This window comes from Tinamus guttatus, unplaced genomic scaffold, assembly GCF_059628265.1.
Source record: "Tinamus guttatus ecotype Peru unplaced genomic scaffold, ASM5962826v1 Tinamus_guttatus_pri_ptg000169l, whole genome shotgun sequence".
Classification (NCBI taxonomy): domain Eukaryota; kingdom Metazoa; phylum Chordata; class Aves; order Tinamiformes; family Tinamidae; genus Tinamus; species Tinamus guttatus.
This window is the reverse complement of record NW_028288703.1, coordinates 154243-181875: the sequence shown is the minus strand read 5'-3', so window position 1 is coordinate 181875 and position 27633 is coordinate 154243. Positions and strand designations below refer to the sequence as shown.

General features: G+C 43.3%; 1 protein-coding gene across 1 annotated transcript; it reads left to right on the top strand.

Annotated features, from left to right (window-relative positions):
• The first annotated feature begins 5347 nt into the window (after positions 1-5347).
• Positions 5348-16886, top strand: NINJ1 (ninjurin 1). Its single transcript, XM_088522889.1, has 3 exons — positions 5348-5440; positions 12026-12260; positions 16732-16886. The coding sequence occupies exons 1-3, from the start codon at positions 5351-5353 to the stop codon at positions 16884-16886; spliced, it is 480 nt and encodes a 159-aa protein (XP_088379015.1). The 5' UTR covers positions 5348-5350.
• Positions 16887-27633: the final 10747 nt, after the last annotated feature.

Below are 27633 nucleotides of genomic sequence, written 5' to 3'. Positions count from 1 at the left end.
TCATACTGTACTGCTAATTCATTTGGGGAGATGTTTTTGCATGTTTCTAGGGAGTAGCTTATTCATTTCCTCCTGGCACGAGCCCAGTGCTGCTTGAAACCTCCTGTTTCAAGTGTGCATGCGCCAGGCAAGGCGGCACAAGCAAGCCTTTCACTTATCCTTGGGCAAAAGGGTATTTTAGAAATCAGTTTCACAGATTATAAAGCCAAAATGGACAACAATAATCACCAAATCAGATCTTTTGAATAATGAAGGACAGATTTCCCTGTGTAATTCTTGTACTAAGCCCACAAACACTTCTAAGTGGATAAGCAAAAAGTCTGGTGTTTTTCCAGAACTTTCTGTCTAGAAGTGAAGAACCCATCGACTATCACTTTCCTTGATCATTGTCCTTCCATAAAGGCTCATTATAATAAAATCAAAATATTAGGAGTACCTTCAAAGCCTTGGTGTTGTTACAAGCATCCACGTGCCTTGGCTCCCTTGTAGGGACCTTTACAGCTTAGGCTGCTCTGGAACAGTCCCAACAACTGGCTACCTGAGCCGGCTATTATCCAGGGAACCCGAGAGAAGAGGATTCAATAACCCTTCGTAGCACCGTGTTATGCAGTGGTAGCTCTCCACTAAATAGTTCCTGAAGCAGCAGAGCAGCTGATATCTATCTACAACACAGCAAGTCTTTCGGTCATGGTGACATTGCACTTACACAAATGCATACCTGTTTTCCCAGGACACTTCCTATGGGAAAAAATCATAAGAATGGGAAAAAATCATTTAGTGGCCTGCTTCCCTGACAGTAGGTGGGCCGTCGCACTTTATTTTCAAATTTCAAACCAAAAATTTGCCTCGACTCCTTTACAGTTTATCTAAATCTTTACGGGATTATACTCTACCACTTCTTCATCAACAACCGTTTCTAACGGAGATGGTTGTGGCCATAACCCAAAACAGTTTTAGGTCTGTTTCTTCCTCTCTCTCTCCAACATGTAGTTCGTCCAGATATTAGATTCAAATTCTTACACAATCGGTGTCTGCTTGATAGCCATGGGTCATCTTGCTCCAGAGAAGTTGCAGCTTGATGGGAAATCAGAAATCTTGTAACATAAGTATTGCAACATATCTTGGGCTCTTTAGAATGAATAATGAATACCATTTAAATAAAGATACATTAAAGATCTTGCATATGTAAGAAGCCAGATCTAAATTATGTATCATGAGCCCAGGACACGCAGTGAGCTACAATAGGTTAACGTGCAGTATCAGTTACATCGCTAGCTATGTCTCAACTGCAGTGAAGTAATTCCATACAGGCACCATTCATAATAGAAAGAAATAAAAATGAAGTACTATTTTTATACTTACTTATATGTACCTCTTCCTGAGATAAACAAACAGAATACAGATATCTTACAGTAGAGAGACAGTCTCTTTTTGTCCAGAACAGCTGCCAGGGCATGGAGCTAAAGCCTCATTTATGCAATAAACTTAGAAGCTGGTAAAATAGGAGGTGCTGAGGGAGGTGGCAGGAGATTATAAAAGGTGATACAGTTGCTACTGACACCAAACTTTGGAATCACAACATCTATATCCATGCTAAATAGCTCAATCTCATTTCTTTATCACCAGTATCTCCTTTCCTAGAGCCTTCACTTATATTTTTGAATGACTGCTCTCCATTTTTCCCTTGGAGAGATTATAGCCAGTGCCGCTTTGTTTACTTAAACTTGTGCTCCAGTTCAGAAGCACTAGTTTGTGTAATGACCTGCTTTTATGGTGACCGCAAGTGCCAGGTAGTGCTGTGTACTTTTCATTCTGGACTTATCTTCAGACAGTCCCTCTGGCCACATAAACAATACTCACTTAGAGAAAATGAATCCCTAGGTTTAAAAAAAAAATAAAATAAAACTTGTTATTTTAGTGAAAACATATATTGTCATCCTTTCCAAGTGGCATGAGTTAACTTGGATCATTCTGTGCCTGTCATGTAATCATCACAGCAATTTCAAGAAAATCAGTTAATCACAATTAACGGCCGAAGAGACTGATACAGTCTGCAAATTATTTTTGTGGTCAAGGTGTAACAATGCAAAGCAATGGGTCTTCATTTTTTTTCTTGAAAACTACCATATGGGTGTCAGTGTCCATTCTGCCAGCAGTGGTCCTGGGAGCATCTCTGCCTTCTGCGCACCCACCAGTATCTGCTCTGCATCATGTTTATCAAAAAATCCTGACTCGGGCACACATGACCCTTGTCGAGTTCTCATTTTGTAAGGACTCTGCTCAGTTTACAAGCAAGCAGAATGACCTACCACACAGCATCTTCTTGCTGCTTCATTCCACGGCTGCAGACTGAGCACATCGCTACTCCACAACCTCTCTTGTCACCAGCTTCAGTTCTGCAACTGTCTTTCTACAGGAAATAATCCTTTTTGTAAGCAGCAAAATGTTTTTTCAGATTCACCAAGCAGGACTCAACTCAGGGGCCCAACAGCAAGAAAATTCTATGTCAAGATACTGACGCTGGGCTGACAAGCACAACAACAGGCAGCCACAATCCTGAAACAATTGTTTCACACTGTGTAGTTCACATGCCATCGCATAAACTCAGACTAGATTATTTCTCAGTTCCATTCAAATACACCCATTTCCCATAGGACTAACAAAAAGTTCTACTCACACACATCCCTTTGGCACATGACAGTGCAATAAAAGTCTGAGTTAGTACACAAAGTAAGAACTCAGCACTCCTACTGCTAAATGTCACAGGAAAACAAATCTTCTCCTCTAATTGTCAGGATTACTGGCAGAATTTTCTTCACTAGAGCCAATTAAACCTCTACAGCCGCCAACCAAATTTGTCAAAATGCATTTGCAGAGCTAGAAAAGATGACAAAGGGACAAATAAAGGCAGTAATATTTCTGTCACTGGATACTTGCTGTTGGGGAGGATTCTGAGCAGCTTTTCTTGGGGACTGAATGCTGCAACAATTTAATAACCATTAAAATAACTAGCAATGCAGCTGGTAAGTAAAGGCCAGCCTATCTGAATACATTGCCTACCACAAAAACAAAAATTGAGAAAAGTAATGTGCTTTTCCAAGCCTTGGCCTAGTTAGTAACTAATTCCAAAACAGTGCAATATATAGCTTTGCTTCAGCTGCTCCTATCGTGCTGACCCTGTGGCAGAAAAATTGTGTCCACCCTGGCAAACCACAACACCGCTTCAGCAATTACTGCAGTGGCCCCTTCTGTTTTAACATTACAAGTGACAGCTCAACAAAGCACAGCTCAACTATATAAATATTTTTTTGCTTAGGTCCATTCCTTTTACTGTCCTCCTCAGCATAAGGATACTAATATCTCTTGAACTCATAATACATTGTGTCTTTAATTTTGTATGAATCCATAATATAAAGCTTTGTTTCCCTCTCTGAATGGGAGTTTTCAAGCTCAATGTGCTAAACAGAGAGGCCCATCGAAAATCAGTACGGATGAGGATTTTCTATCAAGTCCAATCAAATAAATGTTTTTGCTACATTGCTTGACAAAACAGTAACTTTTGCTGGGGCATGCAGTGTCAAGAAGTTTTTTATATGCAGAAAATAATAAATTCAATATGCTCTTGAGTACAGTGAGTTATAATCTTCAGTAACCTTTAACATTATAGATGGAAGCCTAACTTGTGCTTAATTTGTGATTGGCCATATTTGGTAGTTCATATGCTTTTACAAGGACTCTAAAAATACATTCAGGCAGCAGTTAAGTCTGCTTTAGCTGAAAACAGCCAACTCAAAACAAAAAAACAGCAACAGTGAGCGCAGTTTAACATTGAGATGAACATGAAATTCACTCAGGAACTACCGCGCATTGGAGAGCGGTGCCCACACACACGGTGTGATTTCCAGTTGGGGTCTTGCAATACTCACATCGGTGTCTGCCTGTCGAGGCAGGTGTGTTTTGTAGGGCTCATCACGAGCCTTGTGGCCAGGTCCAGCCTGGAGGAGCTGAAGGACAGATCCCTCCCTGCACAGCTGGGCTCCTTCAGGCCCTGGCGTGCACCCAAGGGCTGAGCCCCACTGCAGCACCTGCTGCAATGGGAGAGCAGCCAGCGAGCCCCAGGAGCTAACGCCTCTTGCAACCTGCTTGCAGCGCAGGGCCAGCACGTCTGTGTTTGTGCTGCACTAAGTGATACGGCTGCGGCTTCCTTGCCTGAACATCCCTGTCTAAGGGATGAGGGAACAGGCAGCAATGTGTCTTCCTCATCGACTCTCTTTATATGAGCAAGGCTGACCATATGAGGGACCCACGCTTTAGTTCTATTTAGAGACTGAGCTAAAGCCATCGAGAGAAAAATGATGAAAAAGCGATTTTCTCAACAGAGGAGATGTGAAAGGTGTTAACCTGAGGAATACAGGAAACCACTCAACCACTGAACTGTTTCTATTTAAGAGCATTTTCAGTGTTGATGAGCAGGTCATTGTTAACTTGTCTGTGGGCAAAAATAGATTATACATGGCTATATAAAAAACATACTACTTTTATTTAAGCCTGAACACTGTCAAATGTAATTAGCAAAATATTTGTTTATAGCAACAGTATTTTAGGATCTAACTTACTCTCATCTGTTTCTTTATGCATCCAACTACCTTTCCTGTCGCCCATTAGGTTGTTTCTGGATGTTTCAGACATTCCAGTAGCATGAAATCTCTCCAGTAATTGTTTTATGCATGTCTCCAACACCGCCCTAGATTGGAAATACGGCTGGGGGTGCAAAAAAACAGGACAATGAAATCAAAAACCTAGAAATACTAATGAGAGCTAGAAATACTAATGAGAGAGCACTTAAAAACACCTCATCATTTGCCTTTTTTTCCAATACTATTAGTTGTTAGAGTTTTCTAAAATGCAATGTTTGCATACAGTGTTCTAGGGAGCACTGTAAATAAGTAACTCTGTGAACTAGGAGTCTCTGCCAACATTTGGAGGCATTTTGGCCTGAAAACCAAGTGACCGGTTGGGAGAGGAGCAACTCGAGCTCCTGTTAAGTTGCAAGCCCCAGAAGAGCAGGAATCTCATCCCCGGAGCCAAGTTTTGGGAGGAAAGGCGGGTGCCGGCCCTCCCTGGAAGGAAGGCCCTCCCAGCGCGCCGCGCCAGGCACTGAGCAGAGGAGAGGCGAGAGGGGCCGCGCCGGGCACCGGCCGCGCTGCCGCCTCCGCTCCGCGCCCCCGCGGTCCCTCTACCCCCGCGGGCGGCCGGGCCCGGCCCGAGGGCGGCCCCGCACGAGGAGGCGGCGACGACAAAAGGGCTCCCCCGCGGGCGGCCGCCCCCGCGCGCCGGGGGAGCCGCCGCCATGGAGCCTGACAGCGAGACCCACGAGCTCAACGGGCCGCCCGAGAACGGGCTGCTGGAGGGCGCGGCGCAGCCGCCGGCCGCCGAGCGGGTAGGCAACGGTCGCGGCGCGCAACGGTCGCGGGTCCCTCGCCTCAGGCACGCCCGGGCGCGGCAGCCATGGCAGCCGGTGCCGCCCGCGCTGAGGCGAGGCGAGGCGAGGCGGGCACCGGCACGCAGCGCCCGGGGAAGCCGCGGTTGGCCCGGCCTGGCCCGTAGCCGGCGCCCCCGAGCCCCGCGGGTGGCACGGGGCTGGCGCAGGTCGGGGGCTGCCTCCCCGGGGCCGGCCACGGAGCCTGCCGCGGGATTCGCTCCCAGCCAGGCAGCTTTTTGCACCGTCGCGGGGCTGGAGGCCCAAGGAAACACGTATGGGCGAAGGACTAGCGCAAAAGGCAGATCGCTTAACGGGCTGTGGGTATCTTCCTCTCCTCCCACTACAATAATCGAAATAAAAGGCAAGAAAAAAAATCCCTTTACTGCTCTAAGTAGTAAAAACAGTACTAAAAGACAGTTTTCTCTGGAAAGCATTTCACTCATACATGTAAAGGATGTTTTCCAAGTGTGACACTTGTCTGAACAGCCAAACTGGTCAAAGAGCATCTTTCATGTTGCTCAGGAAGAGGTTTAAGCTAAACCTCAAAACACAGCTCTTGGTCTGAGCTAGGATGCTGCCCCACAGAAAGGCTTAAACCCACCCAGGTCCTTCACCACTGGCAAAACTTTCTGGTCAAACACAGGGCTGCCTGCAGGGCAGGTTTGCCCTCCTTCCCAACAAGCCTTGTGGGCATGGATTTCCTACCAGACAGATGCCTGGTTTTAACAAATCCTGGAAAGTACCTCAGGAGAGGCAGGACTGTCATACAGCAGCCAAACGGAGAGGCTGCCTCCGAGCTGCCGGCTTCCCAGCAGTGCTTCATCAGCCCCGGCTCACTACGTCACTAGCACTAGAAATAGCTTTCATTTTTTGGTCTTAAATCTGGGCTTTTCCTATGACTAGTTCTGTGTTTTTCCTGTTTTGCTTCACCTTCACTTGCATGCAAGGATGGTTTCATTACATCTTTCCCATAGAAACTGCAAATCCTGTGCAAATGTGTCATATAAAGAATAAGCGGTTGCACAGTGGTTACTTTCCAGCCAGACACTTCTTCATTTTCTGAGAGACATATTAAAAATAAAAATTAAGAATAAATAAAAAGAACTAGGTGAAAGAGAGCAACAGGCTTCTGAGAACCAGTTTGAGTGGCAGGTACTTTAAAAAACTGATCAAGTCCACAATTCACACAAACAAATGAACCTCAATCCAACAGCAAACTAAGTCCAGAGAGGCCACAGATCCACAGGTGCCTCAGTCTGTGATGCTGGAGTCCCAGGCATCTGCTTTTAAGAACAGTCGCAAGTGCCACAACCTTGACAGCCCCAATGAGCTTCATATGCATCTTAGCACCTTCCCTTAATCGATTTCCTGTGCCTATCTTCAGGCTGGTACATTTTTGCTTACAGAACACCTTTTAGTATACAAAAATTACAGATAAAATGCCCATATATTACCTCGAAACACCTTATAGAAGCAATGAATTGGAAAGGACTAGTTGAACCTACTATACTTCTGGATGTGTGGTCACACAGTATTTTGCTGTGGTTTATTTCAACTTTGTCATTACTCTGGATAAGTTTTGCCAGCTGACAGGCTGTTAGAAGCAAAAAATTCACAGCTTTAAACACTGGCTTGGCCTGGCACACCTCCCTCACTGACTAATGGGAATAATTGCACTTGGCAGAAGCACCTGGCCCCCTGTGCAAAGGATCTGTTCCTTAAAACACAGATAGTAACTGTTTCTGCATGTATTGCTCATGATCCTAATGGAAACATCCTGGGCTTGCCACATTATAAAGCCTCCTGTAACATGTCCATGGTTAAGTCTAACAGGGAATATCACCTGAAAAAGAGCTATGAAAAGGTGAGCAAGAATCAGATAGTAAAAGATGAAAGTTGTGGAATGTTTTCATTCCACTATAGTTGTTGCTAAAATCAGATTAATAAACTATATCTTGCATACATTAAGTAGTTTTAGTAAAGGATGGGAGAATTTCTTGGCTGCATAGTACATGTAGCAAACTTCAAATCTGCAGGAGCTTGAAATAATTTTACTCCATGTAAAATTAAATGGAACATTCCAAAGCAAATTGAAAGTCCCATGTTGTCAGGAAGCTTTTTTTTTTTTTTTTTTTTTTTTTTTTTTTTTTTAAGAGCTTAAACAGTGCTTTAATAACACATAAGATAGGCCGCTCACAGGCTACTTATGTTTCTTATAAATCTGTGGAATAAGTAGTAGTAACACAAGACAGAAATTTAATCCAAGGGAAAACTTCTATTTAAAATAGTTGTATGAACAAGTTTCAAGTTCAGGTTATAACTTCATTTCACAAAGTTGTTGTTTGTGCTGATAATTTTCTAAGTCATTTAACTAGTAGAAATATCGTAGCTTGATCCTGGAAGCAGTATAGCTTGAGAACAAGGCTCTACCACAAGATAACACAACTGTACTTTTCATTTCTCCATACCTGCCTTTTGAGCACTCAGGAATCAGCCAAGGCTACCACATTTGCTATATGATCACAGCAGCATTTTCTGCTCTGTCTTGTGGCATGTGGCCTTTTTAAGTACAGGCTTTTGACAGATGCTGGAAAACTGAGGCTGTTTATGAAGAATGAGCATAAGCAGAGTGTTTTTCCTTTTTCTTTATCACCTGCAACCATAATATCACAAGACGCAGCTACAGAATCTCTCACAAACTATGTAGTGCTGTTGGGTTAGTGCTTTGGTGACCCCCTGACTTCCAGACGACCAACATATCAAACTGCCACTTTAGTTGGTGCTCATCTTGTCTTAGCAGACTAACTGGTGTGATTTGGGGACTGTCAGCAGAGAGAGAAAGTTGAACAAGAAAAGCAAAGTTCTTGGTCTTTTGGGGAGCCTTCTATCACACTAATTTGCAACTACTTCAGTGGTCACTGCTGTTGGAAAAATACTGTTTTCAGAGAGATACATAATCTTTCACAAGGAGTAATTTACAGATGTAACAGAAGGCAGAAATCCTTACTATTACAAGTCACGGTAGTTAGCAAGATACTTTATTAATTGCTTTTGAATGTCCCCAATTTCTGCACTTTTTTTCCTCTTGAATCATCAGGAAATAATCATCATTAGAAGGGATAATTGAGAAACTAAAGACTTTCACATCAGTGTTTTTTTTTTTTTTTTTTTAAGTGGAATTAATGAATCCTTTCTATATTTTGAAAAGTCTGGCTTATTTTGGCAGTGCTGCTATTATGACTAGTAAAGCGAACAGTGGCAAAGTCTGTACTCATGTAGCTGTCAATAAGGCTACGTATGGGGTAAAATTCCACCCTGGCACGAAGGGATAAACGTTAGGGGTGATCTTTAAGAGGTAAAAAAGAGGAGGCAGATACTGCGCTTCCAGCTACACTTGACTCTTGTGCACATGTGGCTGCACACATCTTTCCTCAGCAACACCCACAGCTCATCTACACCAGAAAACTTGAATACTGCAAGTGGAATCAGCTGTTTGGTTCATGTCAAGACCAAAGTGCATCAGAGGATGCACTTTGTCTGGGGTGCTACATACCCTCCTCTTGCCAAGTGGCATGTGCAGGAGAGGCCCTAGTTGCTTTAGTCAGAGTCTCCAGCAGTTTCACTTACCCTGGCTGCATCACTACAGGTGATGGATAATAGCATAGGCTCTAGTATAGCACAGAAAACTGCCTGTTATCCCTACATATCCTGAATCCCGCTGTAACCAAAAAGCCTAACAAAGGCTAACAAAGTTCCCATATAATTTGTTGTACATGACTGTCTCTAGCCTTACATAAGGCAGCAGCTCTCCTTTCACTGCCTGTCTGCATAGTGCTGTGCAGCACGTAGTGCCTTCTGCTTGCAAAAGCTGCTCTAGTACTGGCTGCATTTGCTTTAATGCTTTTGGCAGTTGCTTTCAACTCTTTTTTTCCAAAAAGCAGGGCTAATTTGCATTTTTATGGTTTTCCATTTTAAGGCAAGAATCTCCACTTCCTAACAAAGCAAATGAAAACTACTGCTGCTGGAACGCCCACAATTACAGGTCCCTTTTCCAACAGAAAACAGTATCGGTCATAGCTACCTCCAGTACTGTGCTCTTAAGAAGTTCGGTACTTATTAGAGTTTAGAAATGACAGAAAACCTTTGCTTCCCCAGCAGTTCAAACAATACTGCACTACTACTGTGTGCAGCTTGACCATATGGAAATAGAGGATTAGCAACCAGCAAGGTCCTAAAAATGCAGCACTGTGTTTCCCCAGGAAAAGAAAAGGTCATATCCTGCTGTGTACGCTGAAATGTCACATGTCATGAAGCCACCAGTGTAGCTGAATGGTAGATGTGGCCCAGTGTTTACTTTTTTTGCATAGTTCAGAGGGAGAAAAAAAAAAAAAGAAAAAAAAAAAAGAAAAAGACCTCAACTTTGCCATCACATTCCTATATCGAGTAAAAACAAAGAAACTGGTTGTCATGTTCTAACTGCAGCCCCTTCCAGGGGGGGTTAAGGGATGAGTCACACCTATGTAGGGCATATTCGCCCGTGTTACTTAGTAGATCCTCACAATGGAAATTTTAAGGGCAATATCCTTGGCAGGAAGGAGTTAAATAGCTACTAGACATAGGAAAATACTTTCTCCATTATGAACTTACTGCCAAAGAGATTTATATTGCTTTCACATTCTACTTGAAAGAGTGTCTTTTAAACCAATCCTCAGAAATAATAAAGTTCTATTACACACATCTAATTTTTCCCCTTTTACACCATGTAACCATAAGCTTTCCGACTATAAATGAGAGAAAAAGGTTTGTTTGTGTCTTTCTACTAAGCACTACCAGCATATATTTTGGGGTCTTTTAAATAAGAAAACGAACATGGCTTCAAGGCATCCAAGGGCTGCAGTTGTTTAATGCGAGGAGGATGAAGGGTGAAGGCCAGGAGAGATTCCCAAGCCTCAAAAGTGTTTTTTCAGGCACGGGATAGAGCCACAGTCAAGCGAATACCTGACTGTTCCATGTGACATCAGGGTTTGTTCCGCATCTAGTCACTTTCCATGGGCTGAGCCCAAGCAAACAGAGCTCCTGCACAAGGCAGGATTACAGGGCTTCATTTTTTTTTTTTTTTTTTTTTTCCTGCAGAAAAGTAGCTGCTGCTGCCCCTTGACATTTTTCTCTCGGGAAAATACTAGGATTGTGGCTGGTGAAAATAGGTCAAGTTGGGTAGTTGCCTGGGAAAGGGCTGTGAATGCATTTGCCGCATGCATCAGTGCCTGCCCTATTTAAAAGGACACTTGTAAGTCTGGACAGCAGCAAACCTGGCTTTGCAGTTGGAAATTCCATAGTTATTAGTGCCACTGAAGAGAGTAATTAGAGAGAGTTTTCTGGATTTCATTTAACCTTTAAAAGGAGACTTTCCTCAGTGTATCTTCTGGCAAGTACAAAGACATTATTTATACAGAAAAAAGTCGGTTTTAAGCCAGCTAGGATGAGTTTACTTTGTTGTATGAGGTAGATTTGAAGACAGAAAGCAGGGAGAGTGCAAGTGAAGCTCCCAACCTGTCCAGAGGCTAGGAAGGAGGGAAGCCTGCCTAATCTCTCATCATGTAAATGCAGCTCAATCCAGCCCAAGCACCCTTGGCTACATGGAACCAGCCTGGAAATAGCAACCACAGGAGGCAAAGGGTCCCAGTACAGCACAGGCCATGGGAATCGTCATCAGGAAGCACTCATTTCATTCAGCCTTCAGGTTAGGAATACTGAGGTACCTCTGCTTGTGCCCTAGAGTTTGCAGCTGGACCAGAGGTACTTCCTCAGCTACTTAGTTTCAGTTGTGTTTGCCCCCTACTTACTTATTGGAGAATCCTCAGCCAAAAAATCCACTCTTGGGAAAATGGATGAGGAGTTCCCCCTCTCCTTGGGCAGGGCTTGGTTGTACCTTAGTTAACCAAGTTGGTTAGCAGATGATACATTAGTTAATCAGAAAAACACTTCCCTCTGCATGAAACTGGACTGTAGCAGGGCAGAGTGAGAAACAAGAAGAAAAGCTCTATCAAAGCTCATGGAATAGCTGAATCCTGAGAGTGAGTAATTAAGTATCCATGTAGATTTGTATTGATGTTTGCACAGTGTGAATTTAATAGGGTATTAAACATATATATGTTTAATTATGCCTTTGGGACTAAAGTATTTACAGTGCTCTGATTGTTTTACAGTCTTTTTTCTCCCTACTAGCTGTTCCTAGGACAAACTTCTCAGCTTTTCCAAGCATTCCTTCTCTCAAGGTGGATGCATACCGACTGCTTGGCATGAATTTATAAGCTGGAAAAAGTGTATCTGCCAAAGCCTGGTACAGACACTGTCTACTGATCCATTCTCAGATGGAGGGCTTCAGTATCAACAAGAAAGATCCATATAGAGAGCAACAGCAGTCCCGAGGCTATTGGTGTCATTACAGAAATCAGTTGTTGGGCTAAAACTCTTCCCTGGGTCACTACACCAATTAATATGGTTATTTATATAACCTTTTTGTCCTTCCCTTCCCAATTTTAGAGCAGAAGATCACAGTGGTTTCAAAGAAATGGACCGATGAATATCAACCACTATGCAAATAAGAAGAGCGCTGCTGAGAGCATGTTGGACATCGCCCTGCTCATGGCCAACGCATCCCAGCTGAAGGCCGTGATGGAGCAAGGACCTTCCTTTTCTTTCTACGTGCCGCTCATCGTTCTTATCAGCGTATCGCTCACGCTGCAAGTTCTAGTCGGAGTGCTCCTCATATTCCTGGGTATGTAGCAACAGCCAGAAGCACTGGCATTTATTTTTCTTACAGGGTGGAACTTGGGTTTATAGGTTCCCTCAGGTATTTGTTTTTAAAAAGCTTTTATATTGGAAAGTGTGTCTCAAAGTTTTCTCTGAAGATCGTAGAAATATTGCAATAAAAGGAGTAAGGACAGATTTATGTGAAGTCTTCAGTTTTAGTTAACTTCCTCATATTCATTTTTCAAGAACATGGATATTTTTCATATGGCCTGAAGGAGGAAGGAACATGCTGAAATACAGTTAAAGAAATATTAACAGTACAACATGATCATGCGGCCTGCCCAGTTACATAACACCATTTTCAGCTAGACTTATTACTTAATCCTATGGTAGAAATTTATTTGCTGCATGTCAGTAATAACGTAAGTAATATTGCAAGAGTATATTATGAACCTAGAAATCCACTTAGAACGGAAATGAAAGTTGAAACATTACATTGGCACTGCACGAGTTGGTATTTCTGCAGTCAAGTCAAAGATGTGATAACACAGGCTTGACAGTAATTGAGACACACTATTTTAAAATTAGGAAAACATTCAAAGCAGCATAACTATCCAGGTGAGGAATGATGGAATCATACTTGTTATAGAAGTTTTTCAAATCTAAATCTAAAAGGAAAGCAGTTTTAAGGAGACTGATGTGTTAAAGGTGACAAGCTATTATGTAGCTGATAGATGAGAGCAGGTTTGTATGCCCACCTGAAAAAACAGAGCAACTGGAGCAAGATTTCACTAAAAACATACCAATATTATTCACATACAGTGCTATTGTTCCACAGAAACAAAAATGAAATAATACGCAATGTGAAAATACAGCCCAGTTAGCTTCCTGGGCCTGCAAATAGATTGTCTCAAATTCTAGTAAGACTCCTATTACAGTAATGCTTTTTAGTTTCCTTAATCTATTCGAGCACAGACAATCTAGCAACTTTTTACAAGGGAAAGTGTTTCTACCTTCTATCAGGAGCAAATAAATTAAAAAGTAATACCTTTACAATGTCACAACTGTTTTCAAGAGAAAGAATTCTTTTAGGGCTCTGCTGGTGCATGCTTTGGGCACATTTTATAATAAGACAGATGTAGCATCAGTTCTCTGCACCCCATCTTTCCTTCCCATTTGTCTTATGTGTTAGAGGGCTCCCCTTTTTTGATAAATGTAATGCACTCTTTTTTAATTGTTCTCAAAATGGAGATTTCACTATTCAGTGTTAATAGGTGCTGTAAGGCATAAACAACATTTATTAATAAAAAATGTTTTTAATTGATGATGCTAAATTAGTAGCAGACTTATGTCCTACCACCAGCTAAAATGTTCATTAGTTCTTAGGCAGAATATTGATTTAAGTAACTACAGAACCAGGCTCATTTCTATAAAAATAGCATGACTAAGTGAGTTTGAATAACCAAAGAAAAGGCCAAACCAAAACTCTGGGGAAAGTGGAGATACAGCACCCCTCTGGAAATTCAACTTTTCTGTTTGGGTCTTTGATATTTTACTTTATCTTTATTTGCCCAGAACCACCCCTCTCCCCCACTGCTCTTTCTGCTACACAAGATTTAGAGATTGGAAAGCCTTAGTGCTTTTGCAAAGCTGCTAGAAATCTATGGTATTTATTTGAAGCACCCAAAAATCTGTACTATAACTCTGAAGAGGTTATCAGAGATAAACTCTGTGAAACCAGAAAAGATGCTTAGCTTTTCAGCATCAAACACACTCCATTATTCTCAGAAATAAATGTGAGGCTTTCACTGATTGGAAACATCTATGGAGAAGTTATTTTTTTTACTCATATACAATCATCTATTCCTATAACTTCCCCCCTACAAATCCTTCCCATTAAATGAAAAAGCAAACTCTGGAAGGGGATAGCCAGAGTTCACATATGGCACATACCGAGTTATAGGTGCCACCTCTGGCATCTTTGTTACTCTGTAAATGTTGCCTTTCATTGCAAAACTGAAAAACAACTTTCTGTTCAAGGAGGAAGCTCCCACGAAGCAAGGATACATACGGTTTGTAATACTGCTATGCATCTGCCATCCAACTTTTCCTTTCTTACGAAAGAGAATGCAGCTGTGCCTGCATTTGCTAGAGCTGGCACAAGAGCAAAATCTAATTTCAGGGTCAGAAGAGATTCCAGAGAAAGATTATAGAAAGCAATTCTATGATAATAGAAGGTGTGGGGAGAGAGCACTGGAAATATGAAAATCTCCTGGCCCCCTGCTCAGCTGAAGGCGTCTCCCTGTTGGTTGGTTCTGTTGTTTACAACCTAAAGGCCTGCTTGGGTTTCTAGCTGTTGTTGGGTAATAATTTCTCAGTACATGCTGACAACTACTTTTTAATGCTTGTTTCTACCAGACATTGCCCAAGTGGCTTCTACCTCCCTATACAATCCTATCCTATTCACACCGAGAGTGACAAGAGTAGCCCACAGCCCAACAACTAAGTATATCCAAGATGAAATTCACAGATCATTTAGCAAATAGTGGCATTCATCAAGAGTTGAGCCTGCACTCTGCAGTCATCAGTTGTGTGTTTGAGGTACTGAGGATGACAAAGTTTGCAGGGGTGCTGCTGGAGTGATCAGCCATCTGAAACGTTCTGTTGTTGAGCTCAAAAGTGCTAAAGGATATGAAGCTATGAAGATAAAGACATCATAGCAATAACTTGTTTTTTACAGCATAGGTTTGCTAAGTTTTACCTGCATGAACATTTTGCCTTTCTGTCCAGCCAGAAAAGACTACCTCTATTACTATAATCGGGATTACTGAAAATTTACAAGGCTCCCTAAATTGACAAATAGGTCTCCTGTAACCCTTACTTGAATGGAGGGACAGCTCTGAAAGTGCCAGTTCTCCTTCAAATATAATTTTGTTTAATACACAGAACACATTGGTCCGCTTTGCCTTTTTTCTTGATTATAGCAAACCAACAGTGTGAAAAGTTTGTCTTATATATGTAAGGAATTCTGCTTTGCTCATGCAGAAGTCCTTCTTGGTGCCATTAGAATGCCAACTTGCACATAGCACCAAGTGTTTTACAGACATGCATAAACTCATTTTCAGGGTGAAGCACTGCTGAGCCTAATTTATTTCATGCCAGCACAGCTGTTGAGCAGCTTACACAGTGCAGTAGTCCCGACACTATTCCTGAGTGCTTTGGCTGCCCTGTGACACCTCAATACCCTGCTTCAGCAAGCCAGACATGGACCAGCTGCCCAGAATCAGGGACACCAAACAAGCCTGGTTTTTACTGCTTCAGCATCATGAGTATATCTGCCACCACTCTGCTTAACCAATTCAAAGAGCAAGTCACAGTTCTGTGCCAGTTCTGCAGTGTTGACAAAGCCATCATATTACAAATAAGTAACAGTATCTCACGCAGCAGAGATGTAAGCTGCTTGTCTGTATGTTCCATATCCAAAGCTCAAATTTTTACTCATGCTGCTACAAAAACTTCTCTAGTATAAGCTTTCTTCCACATATCTTGTGCATGCACACAAGCTCCAGGGACCTGTACATTTAAGAACTGTCTTGAAGACACTGGAAGTGGTCTGTGTTATCAGGACATGCTCCAGAACTCACTGGCACTTGTTCCCACAGCTTCAGAGAAATGTAGTACAGACTAAGTTATTAAGCCCTTACTGCAAGAGAAAACAGCAAGCACTTCCAGGCCTCTTACTGTCCTGTACATGTTTTAGTCTATCATCAAGTCTAATGTGAGCCTAATGTAACTCATTTGTATGTTATCATAAGGTCTGGAATCAAAGCTTGAACTAAATTAATAATATCTCCCTTGGGTGTTCCTCCCTCCCATTAGCAGTCCAGCTTAAGAACTGTAAGAAACAAAAGAAAAAGTTGACAGAGCTTGTGTTTCTGTAAGAATGACTGCAGCTGCACTGCTTTGAAATCTCATATTAAACACATGTAATGCCCTTGCTTTCTAAAAACAGAATCACTACAAAAGCAGTACCAAGCAGGGACCATAGTTTGGGAAGGGCACCCATAGAGAAACCCAGAGAGGACTATCTGGCTAGAACCTGAAGCATTTTAACTGTAATAAATTAAACTTACTCCATCCTCTCAAGGCTTCAAACTTCATACATTCAAGACTTATTTTTTAAAAATGCTTAAAACCTAACCAACAATCCTGGGTTTCAAGAGATCAAGAGCACTGAAGATTCCTAGTAATGTTCATGTATCCACCACTTCCCACGCACATCCAGACAGCAAATACAGATGCTATTAGGCTTCTTGCAACTGAAGGTTTTTTCCTTAGCACATTTGCTGACACTGTAGCATCTAACTTCCCTTTTAAGTATGACTGAGACAAATAACTTAAGATGAGAGAAATGGTTGAATTACATGATTTTTTTTTTCCTGGATTTTGAAATGCACATATAATTAAATCTTTTTTTCTCTCCTTTTTCTTTGAAGTAAAATATGACCTTAACAACCCCGCAAAACACGGGAAGCTGGATTTCCTCAACAACCTTGCAACTGGACTAGTATTCATTATAGTAGTTGTGAATATTTTTATCACTGCCTTTGGGGTGCAGAAGCCCGTGGCTGAATCATCTTCAAAGCAGTAGCACAAGGTGAGTATGGTCTCCCTGCACCACAAGGTTGTAGGATGTTGTAGTATACAGTCATGCAGTGCGCACGAGGCATGACTTTAAAATCAGTGAGGTTATCTATATAGGTCTAGGCTTCATAGATAAATGTCTTTTCCACTTAGACTGCTACAAAAGCAGAAGCTGCTAGGAACCATCGAATTATTACACAACGATTTTGTAAATGCAGAGTTCAAAAGTTGATGACAGCGTCATGTTTTGCCCTGCTTGTTGCATGCACAGGAAGCAAGATTATCCTTTAGGGATACCCACACCTTTTCCTCAGTGTCGACAAAGCTAGAAAGGGAAATGCTGTGGTTTGCTTCCTCCATTTTTGTTCATTCTTTTTTCAAGAAAGGGTTGCAATATTCAAATAATCATAAAGCTTATTAAATCTACTTATGGAGCCCTTTGATTTCCATGAACATAGTGTATTTTTTTCAGCCATCCCAAGTTGAAGGTTTTTCTTTTTTGGAAGGCTCAAAGAGTGCACCCTAACTTTATTTGATCAATGTGATTTAGTCCACTATTGTTTTCCTCCACCAGCATTTTAGAGATTATTCATTAAACCAAAGGATAAATACGGGAATGGTGAGAATCAAAAACATGTGTCTTCCTAGCATCAGAGCTCTGAAGAGCAATTTGAGAGGAGATAAACCTAAAATGCAGGCTTGAAGCCTAAGGAGGTCCTGTGGTCCAACAGGTGGTTCATCACTGTGGTCCAACACTTGCCTTTAAACAGCACTGACACACACTTGAGTAACATTGCTCTGGCTCTTCCCAATCTCTAACCATCTTCCAAAGACCCGGTCTAAAAAAGAATTACCTGGCTTTCCTGACAAACCATAGTGTGCTGGCTACTACACAGAGAGCCAATATGTGTAACCTTATCTGTTTGGGTTAACTTCCAGACAAAGTCCTCTTGCGAAATTTTACTTGTTGTAAAGAAATCTGTTCAAGGCCTTGAACGGAGAGACTTTCAGGGCTTATTGTGCTTGCTTTAGCAGTGCTAACTGTTGAAGATCGACTTTATTTTTGTGGAAGTCTCTCCATGGGAAAAGTAAGTATAGGGCATCTAATCTGAAGAGGAATGGTGCAGCAGAAATGAGTAACAAGAACTGAAACCAGGCATTCGGTCTGTCAGGACTCTAAGGAGGCCAGAGGAAATCAGTGCAACAAACTGCTGGAGAAATGAAGAAGAATTAAATTCATTTCTTTCTGAGGGTTTGCTTTAAATATAAGCTTTTGGTGCAGTAAGATTGACAAATGCATGCAGCGAAACAAATATCTCTTGGTTTCTTCCAGCCATGGTGTCTACAAGTAAACTAATATATTTTCATTTTAACAGTGAAGAACAGAGGCTCCAAGGCATTATCAGAATTATAGGTGGAGCATTTGTCTCTGCAGTACATATAAAAACAATACTGAGACACTAACAGAACAAAATTGTACTGCCATAAAACCAAGAGAACTGAATGAAGGATTACTGTAATTTGAACTCTCTTCACAGGAGGGAAAAAAAAAAAACCACAATAGCCAGGAACAGATGCAGGAATGTGGCACAAGTATCAGACATTTCACTGATTTTGAGCTCTGGAAAAGGTGGCATTCCAGAATCCCAGCTACAGCTCTTTTTTATAGAGAGAAAGAAATACTTCAAGCAGAAAAGAGGTTTTTCCTTATCCCACCAATGTATCCTCAAGAGAGGGGACAACTTGATGATCCAGTTCTAAACAGAGTTAGTTCCCTGTAGGGTATGATGCAACAGGAGTATGATATAACAGTTTATTCACAAGCAGGCTAATAATCAGAAAGCAGATATCATACAGTGGTGCAAAATTGCACTCTGGCAAGTAACGCCCCTTCTCATTGCCTCGCAGGGCTCCTAGATGGGCCAGCTCACCTAGTATCAGCTGTGTGGCTGGTGAAACGCTATTTCAAATGAGATGCTGTTTCTGGGGCATCTCAGATGGCCAGATATCTCAGATAAACAGAACGCTATTTCTGCATTTCTCCATACCGTGACTCAGGGAAAAAACTGCTTTAAAGGATCATGCAGCTCTTCCAGAGCCTTGCTTCCCCGTGCTGCGCTCACACATGTGGCTAAGGTTACAGAAGCAACAGCGGTTTTGTGCAACGTTACTGTCAAGCTGGCACCATCTGGCAGGGAGGGCTGCTTCTCCACTGTTCCTTCTACCATCCACAAACTCTCAGGCTAAATGGTTTTGTGGTTTAACTACAAGCAGAATTTTGGAATCCCATGTTAGAAACCTGTGTCTTAGAAGACAAGTTTGCAGGCAAATTCCGAGATCTCTGTGACAACATGGAATAAAAATTTCTGCCCAGTGGATGTTAATAACTCATACAGCTGTACAACTACATAAGCATCACTGACACTTCCTGCCAAAACCACCGTACTAAAATTGCAATGCCACAGTAAAGGACAAACAAAATTGCTGTTTTGCACAACTGCAGGTAGAGGAAAAAGCAAAAGATCATTAAAGCAAGTTAACATCTGTACAAAGCAGCATGTTTTGTAAAGAGAAATAGCTTGATTCTCATATATGCAAGGTTTCCTTATAAGTGCCTGAATGTGCTGCCTAGAACCTGCATCTTTTTGATCCAGGCTAAATTTTCCAAGTTCTGAATGGCTTGGATCACTAACTATTAAATCTGTAGCTTGGTCATTTGTACATAGCACCCCTGCTAGCACCCCTCTCCATAATGGTAATCTGAATGGAATTTGAAAGTCTTTTTTGCATTGGACTTCAGCAAAAATGCATCCCCCACTTGCCAAAGAGCAATCCCATATTGAATTATCTGTAACAGGAACCATTCAGTTCATGGATCTGTAATCCTTTTAAAGCCTTGAGAAAAGCAAGTGGCCATTTTCTAGCTTCACCTTCACAGTGCATACTTTAAAAAGAATTTAATTCCTGCTGTAAGGCAAATCTGTCATTTACTGTAATTGCTGAATTGCTAACTTCTCAATGTCTTTGTTTTGCATTTCAGAGATCCGAACTATTCATTTTCCCCATAGGAACCATTTGCACTTGGGCCAGTTACACTCAGACACAGAAAAAGTAATCTGAAGGAACTGGACACAGAGCAGCTCTCAAGTTTCTGTCAACAAACACCTTTGTGAGCCTAGAACTCTGCAATATGTCAGTACTTCAACCTTCGACATCTAAGGAACAGTTGATTCTGACCCACTGCCTTTTCTTTTCTGGATTCTGGCATTTCAGTTTTTGTATAAACAAGCGGTTTTTTTCTGAGGGTATCTGCTTCATAGACTTCAAGAGTTGCCTTTTGTTTTTGCAGCAATTTGACTTCTCCAGTGTGGTAAGCAACTGCAGTCGCTCAGCTCTGGCATGGTCACGTTGTCCTTCATTTCATTCGTTTGGCACCTAGCCTGGGGTCCTGCACATCACAACAGTGGTTTTCCTGCTCACTGCCCCACAACAGCTCTGCCTCGTTTTCTGTCCTTCTCCCCATTCCACTCCTTGACTAAAGCAGAGATAAAACAACTAGAACAGTAGCCTGTCCTCTGGCCAGCTTCGCTCACAGCGAGTCATTTGTTCTGCCGCTTGGTCTCTGGAGCACCTTCAAAGCAACCTCTGCACACACTTTCTTGCTCTTAACTGCGACACTTCCATGCCATATCCATAGTTCTGGAAAGCCTCGTAGAAGCAGTGCCTTTCCTAGGCCCAACAGAAAAGATGGACGCACAAGTGAACTGGCAGAACTGGCATCAAGTGCCTGGCAGCACCTCACATGGCAAATAAAAGATTCATCCCTCTAACCTTTCTCCTTCTCCCACCTCTGACTTCTGCAGTTGTCTTGCACTCAAGCTTAAGACTAATATTTTCATTAATTTATATAAAGAGATGTAGAAATCTTCATAGATTCTTCATAGAGTCTTACCTGCTGGCTCAGGAACCGACACTTTTTTGTAAATACACAGTTCCTAGCAAGAGTGTGTATTACAAGAATGGCTGCAGCAGAAGCATTTCAGCTTTTTACTTCCAAATTATCTGCTACCATAAAAATCATAGATTTTTAGCATATGTTTACTTGTAGATACAAAATTCTGCTAAGACATTACCTTACTTTTATATTTTTAAATGGTTTTTCCTTGTAGATACTAACATAAGTATGACTTCCACTGCGCAAGTATCTCATTTCATTTACACTTCAATAAAATTGCTTTTCATATCTTCATTTATATACATAAAAATAAATAGCAGAAATCAGATGCTTTTGCAATTAAAGCAGAAATAACATTTTTGAATATTGTATTTAACCGTTTATTGCTTTATTTCCAACTTAACATGTGTTTTTCAGGATCTAAAATTTTTTTGTGTGTGTATTATACAGATTTAAACATAATTCAGAACAGCTCCTAATGAGGTACTCAGGAAAAAACGTCTTCGGTTCCTTTCCTATATTGCTCCTCTTGTTATTAGGCCATTTTTTTTTTTTCAGATCAGTCAAGTCAACAAGCTGTTAAAATATTTCTGGTGGGGAGAAAACTATAATCACTGTTCTTCTGTCATCCAAGAGAAATTACCAGTACTTATGTACTCCATCTCCCAGGTTCTTACACTGTAGCAAAGGAAAAAAGCTAGTTGGATGCAGATAACTAGGGTCTGACACATTAACTGTGTGATGACGCATCTACCACAGATTCCAGTGGACTTTGCGATGTAGGTTTAGGGACACACAGGAGGGAAGGAAATACCCTTAAGCTTGAACACATTCCTGCGTGTCAAAAGCTGACAATGTAGATCTGCGCTGAGTGGTAGGTGCCTGGTCTCTTCAAATCTTGAGACTTAAAGTCTGACAGAGGCAGGCTTAGAACAGCAAAAACTTGAATCCTGTTTCCCTTCTGCCTCCCGAGCACCTGGAAGCGCAATAGCAGGGTCACAGCAGCGACGCCTGTAACTTCAGAGAGCTGCCTGCTTCCACCGACTCTCACGAATCAAAAACCTCATCCTAAACCCACCCACCTGCCTAGGAGAATGCACTGGGCATCAACAGTGTTCAGCTCACCTTTGAATGTGTTTTTAAATAAAGAGGATACTGGTTTATTACAATATTTTTATTGTGATTAAAGATTTGCAAAGCAACTTCAGATATTCTATCTGTGTCTTAAGTCTCTGAAGCCTTCAGAGGCCATGCATTTTTTATCAGACAAAAGCATCTGTAAGTTGGTTCTTTGTATAAATAATTTAAAAGAATAATAATCATGTGCTCAAATCTTTTCTTTTTTTTGTTGTTTGTTTTTTAAAATCATAGTGATTATCTTCTACAGGCAGCAAACAAGTGCATCATTTAAAATGATTCTTCATTTTTCCCTGCTTTTCCAGAGCTCTTGGTTCTAGGCAAACATTTCACTTACAAACAAGTCATCAATAATGAAGCAAGATGAATTTTTACTGGCTATCATGGGAACAAGTTCATACCAGGACACCTCTTGACTTCCGTTTCACAAGCTGCAGAGCAGTGTAATGAGACATGCTGCTCTGGTTGTTTTTATTAGTCCTTTCAGCACCTGGGACTGCCTTCATTGAACTTTCACTTTAGCTTTTATTTCCTTATGCAGAGAGTAACCATGTCTACTGAAATTGATTTTTAAGTATATGGTTTCCAAACTGGTCGCTCACTCAAATTATCCTCCAGCTGAATATTTCCATAAAATAGAGTGAACTGAAAAGCATAATCGTGATTACTGTTTTCCTCTCAACTATCATTCAGATGGCTTGGGTTCCTCATTGTAGTTTACTGCAACAAACCCTGCGCCCTGTTGTCTGCCATGTCTTGTGCAAGGCAAAGGGAGCCCTGCCATGTGCACTGCAGTGCCTGGGACACACCACCTGCAGCTCCGCTCCCGTCCTGCTTGCCTGGAATGCCGTGCTCTTCCCGTGGCCTATGGGAAGGCTCTGCGGTCTCTTTGGTAACAGCCATAAGAGACTCGCTGAATCATCTGAATATTTTTGAGAGAGTAATATGAAGAGACACAGAAAGCAAGTTTAAGGTGTTTTGTAGGTTACCCAGAGCGCTGACATCTCAAATTGTGTTGTTCAGTAAATACTACGTGTTTATGCAGTACTCTACAGAACATTTCTGGCAAAAGCAAAAACAAATAAAACCAAAAACCAGAATCCTCACAACCTCAAAGCTAGTCATTGTGCCACAGGGCAATCCTGTGGAGCCGCAGCAGAACTGGCTCTGCTAAGAGCAGCTGACTTGCTGCAGGCTGGTAGAAACACTTCCAAGAGACCTGATGCTCTGTTTTCCTTACGCATAACTCACATCTCCTGTTTAAAACCACCGTCCAAAACAAATCCTCAGGACTCCCATAAGATCAGAGGCAGAATAGGGCATATTAGCAGCACTGAGACTGAAAAGAAGCAGTTTCTTTCTCCTTTTGTTATTTGCATACAGGATAAGCAGTGTTGCCGCTAAATGGCAGCATTTGTTTTTAATTAGGTGACTTGCAAGTTATATAAATTAACATAATTTCAAAATGTGAAGAGTGAAGCCTTTATCTTTACAAAGTCAATCCCACAGACCCTACACTTCATTTAAGAGACTAGAAAAATAATAGTAATCCAGGATCCAATGAATACTCCAACACAGTTCTCATGTTGTTTGTAGAGAAATGATCTAGCGAAGCAGGCAATAGTTCTAGTTAATTCTTTGGAGAGAAGAGAAAAAAAAAAAAAAAAAGGAAGAAGAAGAAGAAGAATTCACTCTTATCCCTATTAAGCGAATATCCAGGAAAGCATACTGCAGAAGAACATGCTGATACCACATTTCCCTTCAAATAAGTCAGGAAACAACTGGCACTCCAGATACCACCAGATGGTAATTATTGAAGATTATTAGCTTCCAGTAGCAATAGCTGTGGCCAACATCACTTAAAATTACAGATTTCGCCCTCAAATTACTCAGTTTCAAAGCACCTGCTCACACCCTCCTTATGAATACCCTGCTTTCCTTGGTACACCTGCCAGATCTCCTGGCATTTCTGAATGACGGAGCCCCGAAACTCCAGCACTACACCAGGAGCAGCCAAGCATTTGGAGGGAATCTCCTCTGTGACTACTCAGATGCACTGACATGACACCAGCAGGTTCATAACTAGCGTCCTTCCTTCTGACCCCTCTCAGGAGAGGCTGAGCAGCAATTCTTGCCAACTGCACCTTCCTCCAGGCCTCACCCTTCTCATTACATTTTCATGGATTTTAAGGAGCATTCACCATTTTCCATACACAGCAGCATTTCCGGAGATGTGTCCCTGCAATGGCATGCTCAGGATTATATTTGTTATTATTTTCAGCCCTCTAGCCATTATTTTGCCTTTGCTTGCTGCCAGGAGGGTCATGCATTGCAGAGACAGCACAAGTTCTGCCCCAAGGAGCCACCCCAGCGAGCAGGGCGCGCGCTTTGGAAAGGAGCCCACATGGTGCTGGAAAACCACAGAATGTTCTCACTGGGGAAATAAGAGCTTGGCATTTCCTGCTGATTCCAGAAACTTTCACGTACAACTTCACAACGTCATGGTCACAATGTCATGGTCAAAAGAAATAGCAAAACCTACCTCCAGGCTGCAAATAAGCTAAAGCTCATGACTCTCCAGCACCATGATGCTTTTCCTCCTCAGAATGGGACACATTTTAATGCCTTGCTTTAAGGCCCCTCTCCCTCCGAGCAGAGACCCACCTTGAGAAGCAGGCATGATGAGCAGCACACCTCCATATCCACGTTCTTATAGGACCAAAAGAGCTCCCTGCTGGGCAGAAGGGCACATTTAAGCCTTCCTGCTCCCCAGGGCAGGACTGCCAAAGCCCCTTCCCACCCGCCGGGTGCCCGTGCACAGCTGAGGCCCATGAGGAGCAGGGCAGGGGCTGCTCCTGTCCTGAGGAAGGGAAAGGCCCAGCCGCACCTGCAGCACGCAGGGCCTCCCCGCACCTGTGGTGCTCGAGGTGATAAACCAGCCTGCAGCAGTGCCCAAAGCAGAGAAAATGCTGCTGGAAGTAAACTGAGCCCCTGAGGAGAAGCATAGGGCAAGCACACGGCTAGAGCTGCCGGCGGCGGCTTTCCCTCGTGTTGGGCTGTGGGAGACACGTGCAGAAACACTGTCCACCAACAACACTGTGTCCCTTCCCAGTGCCTCTCTGTCCCCTTGCTTCACTCCCTCCTTTCTACACCGCACTGAAGTGAAGCTCTGCTGATGGCTTATTTTTCCCCTTTGAGAATTTCATATGGAAATTTATCTAATAACCTGCCTCTTTCACAGGGCAAGTGCCCCAGATGGTGTCACTGAGGGCAGTGGTAGGAGAGAGTGTCAGGTATGACGGTGCCTGAGGCCTTCGAGACGTATGGAAGTGCCGTTCTGGCGAGAAATGAGCTCATTTAACTACAGCCCCTTTGCCACTTGAGCAGGGCAGAGACCTCGGCTGAGAAATTTCACAGAGAACTGTCCCGGGGCGGAAAGCCAGGGCAGGGCTGGGATGGATCCCACTTTGGGGTCCGGATGAACCCTGAGGTGGCATCAGCCAGGGTCGAGGGGGAGAAACAACCACTAGGTGGCAGGGACCCTCTGCCGGGAATAGGTGATACTGCCGCCTGCGCCGCAAAACGCAAAGGACTGTTAAGAATCAGCTTAAAAAAGGAAGAAAAAAAACCTCTTACAGTACTACAGTCATGACATGCAAGCTGCATTGCTGCGCAGCAGCCTAGACCCAAATATGCTGCTGCCCAAAAATGAGAGGACTTGCAATAGTCTCCGAGGAGCCTACAAATCCACGGGCTTTTTTTCCCATGGGTTCATGGAAAATGACCCAAAAAGCCCGTGGAGTTGCAGGTGCAGGGGTCAGAGTCCTTCCATGCGGCCTGGCACCAGGCTCCATGGGGCTCCCGCGGTGCCGCCCCGCGCGCGGACGTGGCCGCCCCAAGCAGCCCGTGGACGCGCCGGGCGCACGGGGCCCGGCTGCGCTCGCCGCGGCTGCCTCCTCGGGAAAGCGCTCAGCGCCACAAACCAGCCCTGAAAGGTTTCCGCTTTGCTGGGCACGAGGTTATTAAAGTTTTACAAAGAGCAAAATGCAAGAAAGCTTTTCCTTGCAAGCATGGCGTGTGACGGCTCGTGCTCTAAAATAGAAAGGGCAGTTCAGGACTCACCTGAAACACCCAGGCGCTGGCCCCACTGCTCTGCTGCAGTCCCAGCTGGCTGCAGGCACGGATTTCCTTGGTGTTGGCATACAGAGTACCGTCAAAGAGGCCGAGTCATAAGCACAACCCAATATGCCCCTCTCTGCATCCTGCAGGTTCGCATTTACCGGGTGTGGACGGTGCAGGCTGCTTTCTGGCATCTGCCATCCACAGCCAAGAGCCTGGTGCCTCTCCGGTTGCAGCAACATGCCCCTTCTGTGGGGTCCTTGACTACCACAGTGACACAAAGTCAAGGCTTAGCAGAAGGACCTCCGTTCTTTGCACCAATGCATCATGCTTCATTATATCATATCACTGAACAGATGGATCAAAAAGGTTGCAAAGAGTTTTGAAATCAAACGAAAAAGTTAAAAAGTCTTTGGAGAAACTCCAAGGCGAAACATTAACCCTTGCACATCAGAGAGTGGGAGGGCATCAGCACACGCACACCCTGGGAAGGGGACCGCGGGCAACGGGCACTTTGAAAGCCAGAGCAAAGCATTCAATACAAGGAACACAGCAGCAGTTTTTTTCAGTCCAGACTTTATTACAATTTAATTGCCAGCTTCACCCCATTAAAAAAACATATTCCATTATAGACTTAGAGAAGATATATGCCAGGATAAATGATTATAAAACATGGGATCTGTGAAGCACAGCAAACCGCTGGCCTTTCACGTGGTAAGAGCAGCTCTGCTTGCACAGTAAGGCATTTTTGAGGAATAGCATTTGTGCACACAGGACACCTGCGAAAAGCATCCATGACAGTAAATCTTGACCATATGTACTTTAAGTTTTCCTTTTATTACAGTATGAGAAAAGGTGCTTCACAAATCAAAGACCTGAAGCGGGTGGCTCTGCCGGTGGCTTTGCCATCCAGCCGGCAGCACCGAGGTGGCTCTGGCCGTGGGCACACCGCGCTGCTCCGAAGCGCTCCCAGGAGGGCCTGGCCTGACATGGCCCCGTGCAAGTCTACGCCGCTCCCCAGCTCCCTGTGCCACGCACGGTCCCGCGCCAGCTGCCTGGACTGCGAACGGACCAAGGCCGCGCGCTGCTTCAGGCACTACGGCATCGCCCTGCGCTTACAGCACTTGGCGGTAACCGTTGAGCTCTCCAACATGTTTCCAGCAGAGAAGCGGGAATTCTGGACCTAGCCAGGATCACCCAAGACCCCGCTTCATTTATTTCAAAGCAAACACCACCATGGTCCTCGCAGACCCTGGCTCCCAAACAGAGCACGTGCCTCTTTCGGAGCTGAACAGGTTGATACCTATCACTGCAGCTGCCGGCGGCGTTTGCCGTGGCAGAAGTGCATTAAATCTCAGCATCCCAAAAGAAGGGTCTTCAAAGATGACAAGGGTCTCCCCCAGGGCTTGCCTCCAGCTCTGTTCTAGTCCCGAGAACCGCAGACGTGATCTGAGCCTCCTGCCCATTCCTGTACACCCTTTGTGAGGACAAAGGAGGCGCAAGGGAAGGGAAGGGAAGGGAAGGGAAGGGATGGAGGGAGCCT

Coding starts and splice junctions, on each gene's coding strand:
- NINJ1 (XM_088522889.1), top strand. CDS start 5,351: ATGGAGCCTGACAGCGAGACCCACGAGCTCAACGGGCCGCCCGAGAAC. Junction 5,441..12,025: donor AGCCGCCGGCCGCCGAGCGG/GTAGGCAACGGT, acceptor TCCCAATTTTAG/AGCAGAAGATCACAGTGGTT. Junction 12,261..16,731: donor AGTGCTCCTCATATTCCTGG/GTATGTAGCAAC, acceptor TTTTCTTTGAAG/TAAAATATGACCTTAACAAC.